Source organism: Gossypium hirsutum, chromosome A09 (assembly GCF_007990345.1).
Source record: "Gossypium hirsutum isolate 1008001.06 chromosome A09, Gossypium_hirsutum_v2.1, whole genome shotgun sequence".
Taxonomy (NCBI): Eukaryota; Viridiplantae; Streptophyta; class Magnoliopsida; order Malvales; family Malvaceae; genus Gossypium; species Gossypium hirsutum.
The window spans coordinates 82,694,609-82,709,736 of NC_053432.1; the positions used below are offsets into that span (position 1 = coordinate 82,694,609).

Here is a 15,128-nt window from a genome sequence, read left to right on the forward strand (position 1 = left end):
TAATATAGTAAAATTCTCTAACTATTATTAAACTGCAAAGCTGTAACTCAAACAAAGGAAGGAGGGCAATTCCGTAAAATCAAATAATAATGATCACATCATCGTCTTAAAAAAAAAACTAATTTCTTAATAAAAACAAAACAAAAAAACAAAATTAAAAGAACCCTCGATTTATCCCTCTATTTCTCTCTCTACCTCTTCAAAACCTTCCTCTCTAAGCTCCCTCTTCCCTTTTATTTATTTTTTTTTTCAATTGAAAGTTTTCATTTCCATTTTGAAATTTCGGAACCAGATCTCTCTTTATCTTTGCAATGCCAATTGGTTCCGAGTCTGAGATCCCTTAACTCGCGTCCTCTTCCTCCTTCTGAAATCAAATCCGGTTTTGTTTCCTTCTCGACTCACTGAGTTAAACCGCCAATCTTTGGCTTTGTGTTTTTTTTTGTTTTTATACGACGGTAACCGAAGAATGGGAGCGGTGCCTTCGACGCCGCGCCATACAAGCACCACCGCCGAAGCGGCGGAGTATCTAATCGGCACCTTCGTCGGCGAGAAATCCTTTCCTTTGGCTTCCGATTTCTGGCAGAAGCTTCTGGAGCTTCCTCTTACCCTTCGCTGGTCCTCTTACCGTGTTCAACAAGCTTGCGAGCTCTTCGGCGAGTGCTTTCTCTCGAAATTAATTTCATAAAACATTTTGATAATTGTTTTCTTTGGAATAATTAGTTGTGTAATTTACTGCTCAATTTTTTACAATTCACAAAATGCAGCTGTTTTTTCGCACTATTTGTTAATAGAATTTATTGTTGTCTTGAAAATGATAGCAATCTTATTGTAGGAATACAATGCTTAGCTAATGATAAGGTTCCGATTGCTTCTACAGTTTTACTACCTCTGTTATTTGATTGGCTTACTTTTCTGGACCGAATTGGAGTGCTGTTGTTGTGATATTATATGTAAAATGTTTGAATACGCGATGATTTGAGCTTCTGCTTTGTGATCTAAAACTAAATGATCTGAAAATATCTCAACGGGTGGAAGATATTTGTTTGTTATTGATACTTTACTTTTACCAAGTTGAGGGCAGCTATTATGAAAACTATACAGAACTTCCAAACACTTACCAAAAACGGAGCTAAGTGAATTTTATTAATCAATCTCTAAATTCAATGCTTAAGTTGCGAGAGGCATTTTCTGAATTAATAACTCTTTGCAACTTTATTTTAAATTCTACCACTATTAGTTGACCTTCGTTTGTTTTGTTACAAATATTCACAATCATGCTGACTTTGTTTCTTTGTGCTGGATCCTTCATGTACAGCACAAAACAACCACCACACCAGGCACCTTGCGAAGATTTTGATTCACCTTTCATGGTGTTTACAAGAGGCAGTTCGAACTTCTGGTGCTCCATCTGTGGTTTATTTGAAGGCCATTAATGCGGTGTACTTTTCATCTGTTTTTTTGAAGTATATTATTGAGAATTCACAGAGTGACAATATTGAGGAGTTATGTTTGTCTCTTCTTGAAAATGAACCGGTGCCTAAAGATTTCATGACTGGTAAATCCATAACTATTTGCCTCTTATCATTATTTGCTCTCAAGTTTTGAAATTAAAGTTTGTAAATGAGTATCTTGCAAGTTGTTATTTTACTGATAAAATTGCATCTGACCTGATTTTTATTTCTATTGTGCAGATCAAAGGATTGAAAATCTTTTAATGCATAATGTGCTTACCTTCCTTGGTTCAATAGATGTAAGGTACACCATGGCTTAATGGTGCATTTGTTACATTGGCATTTCTACTTAATTTTCTCCTAATATTACATTATTTTCCTCGCAAGTCCTACGACATCCCTTCTGCACCAGGAGTTGCTTAACTTCATGCTTGTTGCAATGTCTACTCAACTTCTTTCTGGACCAACCCCAGGGCCGAAAGATGTAAACCCTTTTCTTGATGCTGCAATGTCTCAGGTTATAAGTTAAAACCTTAGCTTGATTTTTTGCTCCAACAATATCCACTTTGCATACTCATTCTTTGCTTCACAGGAAAGTTTGCTGGTCAGTTCAGTGGTTCACAGATTGCTTCTCAATTATATAATGCGACCTCGTCTTCCTTCTAGTACTGCTGCTGCTTATTCTATTTTTTTCGAGGAAAATCAGCCTGGTGTTTTACAAAGAGTTGGTTCTGCTGCTGGTATGGTCTTTTCCTTGACGCTCTTATTAATACCGAGTCCCAATCTGTGCTCATTGCTGTAGGAACTTTTCCTGGAATATGTTTATAATAACGTGTATGCTATGCTTGCAGCAAACTTTGTATTGTTGCCATTCAATTATTTGGTCAATTCAAATAGTGAAGGCTCTAGAAATCAACTGGCAGATTGCAGTCTCCACGTGCTACTTGTTCTTATTCATTACCATAAATGTGTTGTAAGTGATGAGTCTATAACAGATAGAAGTGATGACAGTGCCTCTACAGATCCTGTTTCTAAAGTAAATACATACTTTACTGTCAACCCTTACAGCAAGGCCTTAGAAAATGCAAGGGACATCGAATGTGAGATCTCTTTACGATTTCCTTTTGGGTTACTAGCATTTTTTCTATATAGTTTTCTCTTCCTATTTTTCCATGCATGTCATTATGATGGCATATTAAACGGTATTGGTGAATGTATAAGAATTTTGCTTGCAGTTGATCGTGCCGATATTGAGGGGAATGCACAAAATGGACCAGTTGTGAGATTACCTTTTGCATCCCTATTTGATACCCTTGGCATGTAAGTGGCTTTCTATTCTATTATTAATATGTGAATGAGTAAAATTACCTCTATGAGATTATTAAAGATTGCTTTTTGTGGATTATGATGTATTCATAGTGGGCAAATCTGGGTAATAAGGTTTGTATGACTGCTTCATTACTGTTAGTTTTTGCTAACATTTTGCCAAAAATGGGTTCTATTCCTTGGTAATGGCTGTTGGCTTTCTTTTCCCCATTTTTCTTTTGTTTCTTAGTTGATTTTGTTTAAAACTGTTCTATAAAGAAAATTTGACTTAAGTTTAGACTTCTATTTTGTGGAGTATCTGTCCTTCGCATAGCTGTGAACTTTGATTGACACAAATGCTTTGCCACTTGTTACTGTATTCAGAATCAATATTCCATCTCTCATGGCTTCTCTCTCATTCTTGTTTAGTAATTCGTAATGGTTCCCACCTGCAGGTGCTTGGCTGATGAGACTGCTGTCCTTTTACTTTACTCATTGGTGCAAGGGAACTCTGACTTTTTGGAGTATGTACTAGTGCGAACAGATTTGGATACATTGGTAAGAAGCTCTAACTTCCATTATCTGCATTTCATATATAATCCTCAGGAATTCCATTTGCAAAATTACTTTCTGATTTTTTGAAGCAAGATGCGAATTGTAGATGGTGTCTTGTTAACGTATTTAAAAGTTTTCTTGGCCTCCTGCCTATCCCCTTTTCACCAGAAAGAAGAGCTTGAACATTTCTATATGAGATGTTCAAGTCATACACATTGCATCTTGTTTTGCTTGATCTTGTCTATTATTTTGTTTTTAATCTTTCATTGTAATTCTTCAGTATGTTTACACTTTACATTGCATAAACACCTCTGCCTGTTTATATCTTACGTCGCATATGGTTTTAATCTGTGTTTGTACGATGAATATCAACAGTTGATGCCCATCTTGGAAACACTATACAGTGCTTCGAGGAGGACATCAAATCAAATATACATGTTGCTGATTATACTCCTCATACTTAGTCAAGACTCTTCATTCAATGCTAGCATTCACAAGATGGTAAGCATCTCTTTCGTTTGTCAGCTTTTGACTTTGATGAATGAGTATTGCCTTGATGTCTTATTCATATGGACAGATACTGCCTGGTGTTCCATGGTATAAAGAGCATCTCCTTCATCAGACATCACTTGGTTCCCTGATGGTCATAATTTTGATAAGGACTGTCCAGTATAACTTGTCAAAGTTGCGGGTATGGCTCTGAATGTCTTAGATTCTTACCACACCATGTTATGCTTATTGAAGTAGTAGGCTCCAGGAGAATATTGTTAAATGGCTGAAATTCTCTCTTCATATGTTAGTTTTTAGCTCTAGGACAGTAATATATGATTGTATGGGTTCTACACCTGTTAATATCTTATTATTTGGGAGTTGATTCTTTTTTCTTTAATGAATGAACAGGATGTCTATCTTCATACTACTTGTCTAGCAACTTTGGCAAATATGGCACCTCATGTCCATCGTTTGAGTGCATATGCTTCCCAGAGACTTGTCAGCCTCTTCTATATGCTTTCACGCAAGTAAGTCATCTGTTTAGACCACTTTTTTCTTCACCATAATATTCCTTTTGTGATTGTTACCTCTGTTACCGACCCTTCAATCTACTTGAAACTGAAAGTACCATTTCCCAACACCTATGTTTGATGCATATCAGGACATGGTTATAGAATCCTCTTAAGGACCCTCCAAATGTATGGAAAAACTTAGAAAAATTGAACATTACCAATGTTGGATTCAAACCCGAGTCTGAGTAAATTTGTTGTAAATTTGGCACTCCTAACTTCTATTGTAAATTTGTTGGAGTTCAGGTACAACAAATTGGTAGAGCTAAGGGACGATAAACTGCAAACCAAAGCCATCTCAACAGGGGATGGCCTTGTAGAAGATATGGTATCTGTCATGGTTTTGGCATGTGATGTAGCCCTTTGTAAAAAGTTTGCTCTGTGTATCCTAAAATAATATCTCTTCCCCTTGTTGCAGTCAGCAGAATTGCAAATTTATACCGACTTTTTGAGAATTGTCCTTGAAATATTAAATGCGATTTTGACATATGCACTGCCACGGAATCCTGAGGTACATCTTTTATTGAAGTTATTCAAGATAATCTTCGTCTGCATTCCATCCCATCAACACTTACGGACATGTGCGTTTGTGCAGGTTGTCTATGCCATTATGCACAGACAGGAAGTTTTTCAGCCATTCAAGAGCCATCCTCGCTTTGCTGAGCTGCTTGAGAATATTTATAATGTATGCTTTATGAGTTTATGTGATGAAATGCATTATTTAATCTTCCATTTCTTTGTCCTATTTTCTTCTTTATTTCACCTTGCTTTTCGATTGTTTTGATCTCTTTGGCTTTTATAGGTATTAGATTTTTTTAACAGTCGTATGGATGCCCAAAGAATGGATGGTGAATGGTCTGTAGAAAAAGTCCTCCTGTTCATAATTAATAATTGTCGATCTTGGCGCGGTGAAGGGATGAAGGTAAAATTATACGACTGTATATAATCATTGTGTTATTTAGTATGGTTGCTTCCATTTCAATGCATTTTGGTTCTATTTGAACAGATGTTCACTCAGTTGCACTTCTCGTATGAACAAGAGAGTCATCCCGAGGAGTTCTTTATTCCATACGTTTGGCAACTCGTCCTATCCCGCTGGTAATAATCTGAACCTTAGAAAAATTATAACCAGAAACGTGGAGGGAGAAAAACTTCTGGTCTTCACACTATTAGTGATTGCTATGTTTAATAATTTGTATTATTGAAACGACTGTATGGGACTCACTTTAAACAATGTTTTAAGTTTGTACCGTAATAATTTTCGCTGATCTCTAATCCATATTCTGCCCCTTTTTCTTTTCAGTGGATTCAGTTTTAACGCAGATGCTATAACTTTGTTCCCCGTCGATATGCATGCCAATGTAAGTTTATGATTATTAATTATGCGAAGAGTTCTCTTCATATGATTCTTTCAACTTGCATTGAACGTTTAAACCTTTCGTTTTACTGTTTGCAGAAAGAAATTTACTATGATGAAATGAATACGAACCAAAACGGGGAGTTGAATGAACAAAGAGTTCAGTTTGATCCATAAAAAGAAAAGTAAAAAAAAAAGCATTTTATACCATTGGCTTGTGCTTCTGCATATACGTTTGTGGTGTATTTTGTAAATACATAAAAAATTATAAAAATAGCAGAAAATGTATTCTTCTTAATTCTTTTCTGTTTATATATGTTTGAAACACTGTAGAGGGGTCTTTTTCGAGGTAGATTAATATTTAAATTCCTTTGTATGAAATAAAAGAGAGGATTTGATGATACCTTTCCTTTTTCACTAATATTATTTCAGCCTCCATTTTTTTTCAAGGAGATGAAACTCATGCTCCTTTGCTATTATGAAGCTGATGGATCGGAGAAGTTTCAATGATATAATAACTTAAGGTATTTATATCTCATAAAGTTTATGATATTTATATTTCCGAGATTTTCTAGGAAATGTCTATTAAAAAATTGAAAAAAAATTCCCCACCTGGCTTTGTTATTGGATTTTTACTTTATTAATAATTTCTTTTCCAAATATGTGAGTATAAATTTTTAAGATTAAATGTAAACATCTCTATTGATAAAAATAATTAATCATTAGACATTTTAACTATTTATATCTGCTTTTACAGATTTCTGACGAATTTTTTTTCTAGTATAATAAGAAAACCTCGCTGATGATTCTTTTGGTATAATGATAATTTTTTATTTTTAAATACGAACCTGTATAAATTTAATCATTAGACATTTTAACTATTTATATATGCTTTTACATATTTCTTACGAATTTTTTTTTCTAGTATAATAAGAAAACCTTGCTGATGATTCTTTTGGTATAATGATAATTTTTTTTATTTTTTAAATACAAATCTGTATAAATTTAATATATTTTTATTGTGGTGAGTTATCTTCTTTTATTTGGATGTCAGTTTTAATTTAATTCACTCTGCAAAATTACGTTACTTAAGCTTGATAAATTCGTTCACATATTCAACAACGTACAAAAAGCGAAACCAACCAGAACCTACACTAGGGTTCCGCCCTTTACATATTCGGTGAAAGCCAAGGCAACAAGTCCCAACATGGCGAACCTCCCATTCCACAGCTCAGCATCCGAGCTCATGAACTGACCGGACCTTGATTCCACCGTCTCACCTCTAAACAACGGTATCAAAGATGCAAGCGATAACACAATACTAGTCCCAACGAACAACGGGATCCCACCGTTGGATATTTGGGTCAACACATCTTGACCTTTGGATAACTCCATTGCCAGCGCTGCCACAAACCCAACCATCGCCAACCTGCCGTTGATCCTCTCCGGTGCAGGCCCACTGAAGGCAAACACATCGGAGAATTTCGTGCTCAGTTTGGGTGATACCGGTGGAGGGCTCGGCTTAGGTTCCGGCGTTCTTGCTGTTGGCATTGGCTCCTTTTGATCACCCTCCTGCAAGTGAAAAAAAACGAATCACTTAAAACTAAAAACCTGTTTAAAGTCAAACCCTGAATATCAAATATCAAAACAGGAACTTATGAACTTACCTCTGCCAAACAGCGAACTTGAAGATTGAGTTTCCTTTGAAAACGAGGCATGCGTTTCACGATATAAAACTGAACCATTTGTCTCTTACTAGCAAGGCCAGTCATGGGACTTGCTAAAAGGAGGGATTGCATTTGCATGGCAGGTGATGATGCGGCCATTTTCTTCAATTTAAGGATAGATATGTGGAAGTGGAAACTAAGGAAGAACCCTAGAGATTATTTTGTTTTTCAAAATCTAAAGTAAAGGCTTAATGAAGCGAAAGTAGCAATGAATAATGCAATTGAATGCTGATGGTGAGTAAAGTAGTGCAAGTGTTTTGCTATAAATAGCGTAGGATAGGGGAAGGGGGTTGTGGATATTTAAGGGTCCACGTCGCTCTGTATCTAATACTCGAAAGTGAGTGAGTCACGTGGAATTGTTTGTCCACACATGATGAGTTTGGTGATGTGGGCTCTTTTATTACCGGAAAGTGGTTGTTGGTTCCGTAGACAGCCGGACCTTTTGGTCTGACGTGGCCTCTTCTCGATTCTAGGAAGAACTTTCTAGACTCTTAGCGTGGGACGTGGTCTCTTTCTATGCGTTGTTTTTTCTTTTGGGTGAAAAATAAATTCAAGTTGATTAAACTATTAATAAATTTATATTTTGGTTATTTAACATCAAAAATTATAAAATAGTTATTAAATTATTCGAAAGTTTTTATTCAAGTCATTGGACGTTAAAATCGTTGTTGTATGACCTTCTTTATTTGTACCATTTGTATCAATCAAGAGCACTGTTTTCATAATCAGACGAGATCGACTGGTTGGATCAAGAATCTACCGAGAAAACGATCTGAAATAAGAAGTCAGACTGGTTGACCCATGAACTGATTAGATTAATTAAATCGACTAGTCGGATTGGTTGAACTGACCAATTGAATTGCTAGTACTAATTTTCTTTGTTTTAAAATATTTTTTAAATAATTTATTCATTCAAACCAGACGAATTAGTCAAACTAAGAATTGATAGTTTAATCGGTTCAAACATCGGTTTGGTTTTAAAAACATTGATAAAAAACTCTCCTTTCTCTTTTCTTATACAATTTAGTTTTCTTTCATAAAAAAACTTTGAAGGTTACGAATTTGCAAATCAAAATCCAAATAGCTTATTTCTCCAATCTCCAAGACAGATTGTTAAATAGATTTGAGGTATGTTTTTTTACTCATTAATGGGTATTGATCTATTGTACCAATTGTTGAATCACTGTGTGGAGTTCACAAGTTAGACGTTTTAAAAAAAACTTAGTTGCCCAGTGACTTAAAATAAAAACTTTCGAATAATTCCATGATCATTTGTAACTTTTTAAAATTGAGTGACCAAAATGTAAATTTATTAATACTTTAGTGACTTGAGTGTAATTTACTATTTTTTATAGTGATTACTTTGTAGTTATTTGAATATTATGATTATATTACATTTATATTTGCAAATAATTAAAAAAAACATTTTCAATATATAATTAAAAATACATACCTGGGCATAACATTTTGTTGGGCCTTGATTTTGAGAGTATTATGAATATTATGGTCATTGCGGGTTAATCGGATAAAAGATGTTTTAACAAAAATAGTTCTATCGAGTGATATAGAATTGCATATGCTTGAGGAACCTTTAATGGAGATTAAGGAGTTTTTGAAAGAAGCTTTTTCTTCGAATAACTCATTTATAAATATTTCGATGTAATCTTTTTTTCTATTTATCAAAAAAATATCATAAAATACTAATTGAATTAATCTAATTGACAATTATTTTATAATATTACCTGTGTTTACGCAATATATTAGAGTTAATATTAAATGCAATCACAATATATAGTTTTATAAATTTTTAGGGAATTAAATATGAAGTTAGGTGAATTTAATTTTAAAATTTTTAGTAATTGATCATCATTTAATTGGAAAAATGATACATAAATTTATACACCAATACATAAATATAAATTTTATTAAATATTTAGAAAATAGTGAAAGTTCTTCGCAGATTGCTTTATTATAATATCCTTATTAAATTAATATTTATACTATTAAATGAATCAATTTAATTTTTATACTATAAAAAATTAAATAAAATTATATTTTAACAAAGTTAATATTTATTATTAACAAAACCGATATTTTTAAAGCTATTATATTTTTGCAAATAAAATATTTTATTTGAAGTTGAACTATAAATAAAATCTCAGTGAAACACCATTAAAGGGGTATAAGGATTAATTTGATTCTTTGAAAGGCTATTAAATAGTATAAGGATTAATTTGATTTTTTAAAATAGTTTAGAGACTAAACTGATCAATTTAAAAGTTTAATCACTTATTTGATCAAATAGCTATAACAGAGGGACCTATTTTACCTTTAGAAAAGGGCACCACCCTTGAGATATTCATGGAATGCCATAAAAACAAGGCCCAACATTGCAAACCTCCCATTCCATAGCTCAGCATCAGAGGTGTAAATCCCAACTGAACTGCACTCAATTCTCATCCCTTTCAACAATGGGATCCACGATGCCATTGCTATCACCATACTGCTTCTCACCATCCATCGAATCCCACCCTCTGATGTGATCTGAGTAAGTAGATCCTGGCCCTTGCTTAACTCCACCGCCGTGGCTGCCACGAACCCAATCATCGCCAACCGCCCATTGATCCTCTCTGCCACTGCTCCACTAAATAACGCATCAGACAATTTCAAGCTCTCGAAATGCCCCTCATCTTCATCATCCTGAAAAGTACAAAACCTGGGTTTAAGAAATGTCCAGCGTTATAGCTAGGGAACTAAGCAAAAAAAGTACCATAAACTTACCTCCGCCAAGCAGCAGATGCAAACATTGGGTCTCTTCGGCACATATTTTACACCGAAAAACTGAAAAACCCTACTTCTGTTAGTGAGTCCAGTTCTCACAGGACTTTCCACAAGCAGTTGGACTGCTACTAGTGATGCAACCATTTTTCTTGCTTCTAAAAACCTCTATTATTTTTTTTTCCTGAAACTGAAACTGATTGATCATCAACATAGCATATAAAGCCAAGAACTTTGATGCAATTACAAAACCCAATAAAATTCAATGCAATTTACTACAATTAGCTCATTGCATTGACGTAAGACGGTAAAGTTAGGTATGTAATTTAGAAATGTAGAGAGAAAAAATGGTGGTGGTAAATTTGGGTCCACGTCATTTTCATATTTAACTTTCAAAAGTGATTGGTAAATTATGTATTGGGCACAAGTTTCATACTTATAGTTTGTGTTTAGCTTGACATGAATGATTTTCACGTTCATAAAATATTATTTTTTTAAATATAAAAAAAAACTAAATATATTATATTGTAATGTAGGTGTTAAAAACTATGTTAAATTGTTTAAGTTTAAAATCTTAATAAAAAAGATTCGAGCAACTTTCAACTTAAACAACTATTATGGTATAAATATTATGCATAAGATATTCCAACCTGAGCAATGAATATCTTTAGATGTATATGGTGGAGCAAGGTAATTATGGTAAATGTTTGTTAAATTTCATTCCGCTTAAATTTTAAAATTACTTAAACTCTGCTATCAGTCTTTTGCAAAAGTTATAGATTTAGTCCTTGTAGATTATTTTGATCAATTTAAGTTATTGTACTTTTCAAATTGGTAAATTTTAATCCCTATACTTTTTAAATTTTAAAATTTTAGTCCTAACTCAAACAATAACAGTTAAATTCAATTACTAGTTCTGAATTATGCATACAATTGTATATTTGGTCCATATTCTACAATTAGATCCTTCTAAGACCTTATATTTTAAAATTTTGATTTTTCAATCTTTACTTGAATGATAGTTGTTAATCCATTAACTGGATTTTTAGTGAGTAATGTGTAGAAATAATACATATTAATTTGTTTGACACATCAGGTTTTAACAATGGTAAAACTTAATGAATTTAACACTTATTTTTTGGTAATGACTAAAACTTAAAAATTACAAGTATTAAAAACAATCAAACTGTAGTACAATGATTTATTCAACAATGTTCGTAAAGTACAGTGACTAATAGCATAATTTAACCCAAAAGAAATGAAGAAGTGCAGTGTGGAGTAATATAAAGCATTTATAATCTGGAAAAGTATAACAAGTTTTTGTACAACTGTAAAGTATATTGCAAACTCAATTTCAAATCATGGAAATAATATTATTGGATGGAACAATCATGAATCTCGAAAAGATTAGTCTTCATGGATCGGCATAAGCTTTTCGATTCTAGCAATTTAGCTTTACATTTACAATCACTTTTTGGGGGTATTTGCAAACTTATAGGAATACTGAGCAAAAACATCATATTCTCTTTCACCATTCACTTCTTCAATTGGCACTGCATCACACATTTCTTTCAAATCATCTTTCGTCAGCTTCAATGTCAAGGACCCAATGTTGCTTTCAAGGTTTTTAATCTTTGTTGTAGCTGTAAATTTCAATTCCAAAAAAAAAAAAAAAAAAATCATATACCCGGACTGGTGCATATTCGGATAAAGACATGGGGATATAACCCTCGGAAAATACTTCAACTGCATAGAGAAATTCTAAAATATTGAACATACTCGTGTAAGATGCAAACCCGAGTTCAAAGAGACTGATGAAAAAATTTACCAGGGATTGGAATTATGTCTTCCCCTTGATGGAACACCCATGCTAGAGCTAGCTGAGCAGGGGTGCATTTATGCTTCTTTGCCAAGTTTTCTAAACGAGCATAAACGAGCTTGTTCTTCTCTAAATTATCCCCCGAGAATCTCGGATGCATTTTCTGTGCAAGCACGCATCGAATACGAATCAAAAATGGAGATTTTCATACCAGAGATGTATATAAGATGCATAGGTTTTGATCATAAAAATGGGAATTAAATCATTAAAAAAAAAAGAAACTTATGGATTTGATGTACCAAAATACTTTCACTAGGCAAGCTCTCCACACTTGCTTTCCCACCAAAGAAACCTCGTCCAAGCGGACTATAGGCTACGATCCCGATACCAAGCTCTCTGAGGAAGATACAAAAACAGTTGGAAAGACTCGGAAATGAGTGTCAGACGTAGGTATTATCCTACACGAATATGCATGATTTTAAGGAAAACAAAAAGTATGGGTACCGACTAACAAACCTGCAGACTGGAATTATATCATCTTCGATCTCACGACACCAGAGGGAATACTCCATTTCCAAGGCTGATATAGGATGAACAGCATGAGCTCTTCTAAGGGTATCAACACTAGGTTCAGATAGACCAATATATTTTATCTTTCCCTCTTCTACAAGCTTCTTCAATTCCCCCATCTGTTTTTGCCAATGTTTGATGCATTAAAAAATGTTATCAATTTTAATAATATCTATCGAGAAAATAGGTGTTTTTTGAGATGATATATATGCTTACAGTTTCCTCTATGGGGACTGAAGTATCGACACGATGCTGGTAGTAAAGATCGATATAGTCCACACCGAGTCGATTCAGGCTAGCTTCACAGCATTTTCGAACATATTCACGGGTCCCTTTCACCTCAAAGTTAAATCCTTCTAATACACGGATCCCAAACTTTGTTGCTAATTGCACTTCATCCCGCGGAAGCTGCTTCAAAGCCTGCGAAACAGGACATATATGCATGTATCGACATGTGTTCATGAATCAAGACAAGCTCTTATCTAACTAAATATTGACACATACAATGGCCGAAACCACAAAATAGCGACCGTATTGCAACCGTACATACCTTCCCGATCATGATCTCGTTATCGTAAAGTTCGCCGTAAAGGTCAGATGTGTCAAAGAATGTGATGCCCTTAGAAAAAGCTTCCTTTAAAACAAAACACCCTTCTTCATGCGAGAGAGGAGCATTGTACATACCAGAGAGTGCTCCACAACCAAACCCCAATTTAGAGACCTGAAAATACACGCACACATATATAGAGAGATGAATCTATATTACTCGAACTCTTGATTTTTCTAAAGAATTCGTATTCGACCACCACATGTTCAAATAAACATAAACCAAGACACATATCCTTTTGACACTCACTCGAGTCTAAATAACATTGAAGTGAATATATAAAAATAGTAAATTAATCCATAACTTGAATCAATTAAAAAATCGAGACTTAGGAAATTTTCTTGTTGGCCAGAAAGTCAAATCCATTTCTTACCCTTGTTTCCAAATGCTAAAAAGCATTCAAATAAGTTCAAATCCTAAACTGGTTTCATATAATAAATTTTAAGCAATATTATCTAACAAATTTGGGGTTTGAATCCCAATATTGCAGCATCCATTGCAAGAACAAAAAAACAATCAAAATGTCAAGTAATATCTTATCATATCATAAATCCCTATTTTTAATATAATATGAAGAAGACCCATTTTGGCTTACCTCCAATCCTTGAGTACCCAGCTTCACCCTTGGAATTTGAACTTGGGTTTCCTTCTCCATTTCCTTTTTCTGAAGCTGAGTTTTGTTGAAAATGGAGTTTCACAATCCTAGCCACTTACAAAATGAAAATATCGTATATTATATAACAAAATATTGATATATATTCCCTTACCAACCTTTTTGTTTTACTTTTGCATCCACCAACCATTGTAGGAGCAGTTCTTAGCAGCCTTTTTCTTTTTCTTTTACTTTTGCATCCACCAACCATTGTAGGACCAGTTCAAAACATTGACTCACCACTGCTATTTTAACTCAAAAAATTTTGATATTTACAAAAATAACCCAGTTTGAAATACAATCACCAAAATTATCAGGCAAATACAAAAATACCAATGGCCAGCACCTGGGTCATTTTAGTAATTATATTTGAATTTAGGTAATTTTTATAAATGCCAAAATTTTTTAGATTAGATTGGTAAAATATCCACTCACCACTGCATTTGTGAGTTCAACAAGGATGCATCAACTCATTATTTTGGTGAACTTTTTTACCCCATGAAAATGCTTCCTGCAATTGGAGAAGAAGGGCAGCAAATTTCTTGTGCTTATCGCTATATATATGTATATATATATTCATATTGGAGCACAAAATCTTTTAAAGTACCCAAAAGCAAACAAGAAATAAACAAAAGTTATCATCAAGCAGCTAATCAATCAAAATGGAGAAACAAGTAGTAGAGTTTTGGTAATCATTTATAAAAAGTTAGAGAATCAAATCAATTCATATCATAAAAAAGGATAATAACAGGAAGAATTCCTAATTTATCTTTATCTCCAATGCGATTCATGTAGTTTTAAAATTGTTCAATGGAGTATTAAAAGTTCCATTCCATTTATAATACTTGAATTTATTAGTTTAAAATTTTGAAATAAAAAAGAAAATAAAGAGTTGTAAGTTGTGATGATTAATACTTAAATTTATTAGTTTAAAATTTTGAAATAAAAAGGAAAATAAAGAGTTGTAAGTTGTGATGATTATAACTGTAATACTTTAATGAGTTTTAAGCATGAAATATAGAAAAAAGTAGTGATAATTATAATCTACAATTATTAGTTTAAAAATTATTGACATAAATAAAAAATTGTGCACACACAATAAAATTATTACTTGAATAAAATTCTGAATATTTTATTTTAAATAATATTATTTTATATTAATTATAAAATTATATTTTATGTTGAATATGTTAAAAATATTTTAATTATATTTAAAATTTTAAATTAAAACTATTATTTTATACTA

The 15,128-nt window shown here is 33.2% G+C and overlaps 4 protein-coding genes across 5 annotated transcripts; 1 reads left to right on the plus strand and 3 right to left on the minus strand.

Annotated features, from left to right (window-relative positions):
* The first annotated feature begins 161 nt into the window (after positions 1–161).
* LOC107928555 (dymeclin) lies at positions 162–6,132 on the plus strand. The gene is made up of 18 exons (XM_016859811.2): positions 162–653; positions 1,316–1,555; positions 1,692–1,755; positions 1,839–1,968; positions 2,044–2,191; positions 2,303–2,551; positions 2,687–2,771; positions 3,212–3,314; positions 3,687–3,812; positions 3,889–4,002; positions 4,212–4,330; positions 4,619–4,700; positions 4,791–4,883; positions 4,968–5,057; positions 5,175–5,294; positions 5,379–5,470; positions 5,676–5,733; positions 5,829–6,132. Exons 1-18 carry the CDS (start codon positions 467–469, stop codon positions 5,904–5,906), a joined length of 2,178 nt encoding a protein of 725 aa, XP_016715300.2. The 5' UTR covers positions 162–466; the 3' UTR covers positions 5,907–6,132.
* Positions 6,133–6,813: 681 nt separating this feature from the next.
* Positions 6,814–7,823, minus strand: LOC107928556 (early light-induced protein 1, chloroplastic). Its single transcript, XM_016859812.2, has 2 exons — positions 7,397–7,823; positions 6,814–7,301 (listed from the first exon to the last, which is right to left on the minus strand). The coding sequence occupies exons 1-2, from the start codon at positions 7,553–7,555 to the stop codon at positions 6,879–6,881; spliced, it is 582 nt and encodes a 193-aa protein (XP_016715301.1). The 5' UTR covers positions 7,556–7,823; the 3' UTR covers positions 6,814–6,878.
* Positions 7,824–9,674: 1,851 nt separating this feature from the next.
* On the minus strand, positions 9,675–10,890 carry LOC107928504 (early light-induced protein 1, chloroplastic). Its single transcript, XM_016859746.2, has 2 exons — positions 10,238–10,890; positions 9,675–10,156 (listed from the first exon to the last, which is right to left on the minus strand). The coding sequence occupies exons 1-2, from the start codon at positions 10,379–10,381 to the stop codon at positions 9,788–9,790; spliced, it is 513 nt and encodes a 170-aa protein (XP_016715235.1). The 5' UTR covers positions 10,382–10,890; the 3' UTR covers positions 9,675–9,787.
* A 618-nt stretch (positions 10,891–11,508) lies between these two features.
* On the minus strand, positions 11,509–14,108 carry LOC107928412 (perakine reductase). 2 transcript variants are annotated; one of them, XM_041077250.1, is made up of 8 exons: positions 13,998–14,108; positions 13,826–13,900; positions 13,174–13,344; positions 12,840–13,043; positions 12,570–12,742; positions 12,353–12,449; positions 12,063–12,216; positions 11,509–11,877 (listed from the first exon to the last, which is right to left on the minus strand). In XM_041077250.1, the coding sequence occupies exons 1-8, from the start codon at positions 14,091–14,093 to the stop codon at positions 11,702–11,704; spliced, it is 1,146 nt and encodes a 381-aa protein (XP_040933184.1). In that variant the 5' UTR covers positions 14,094–14,108; the 3' UTR covers positions 11,509–11,701. The 2 variants fall into 2 exon arrangements, with proteins under 2 accessions (XP_040933184.1, XP_040933185.1); XM_041077251.1 differs by having other exon boundaries at positions 14,002–14,096.
* Positions 14,109–15,128: the final 1,020 nt, after the last annotated feature.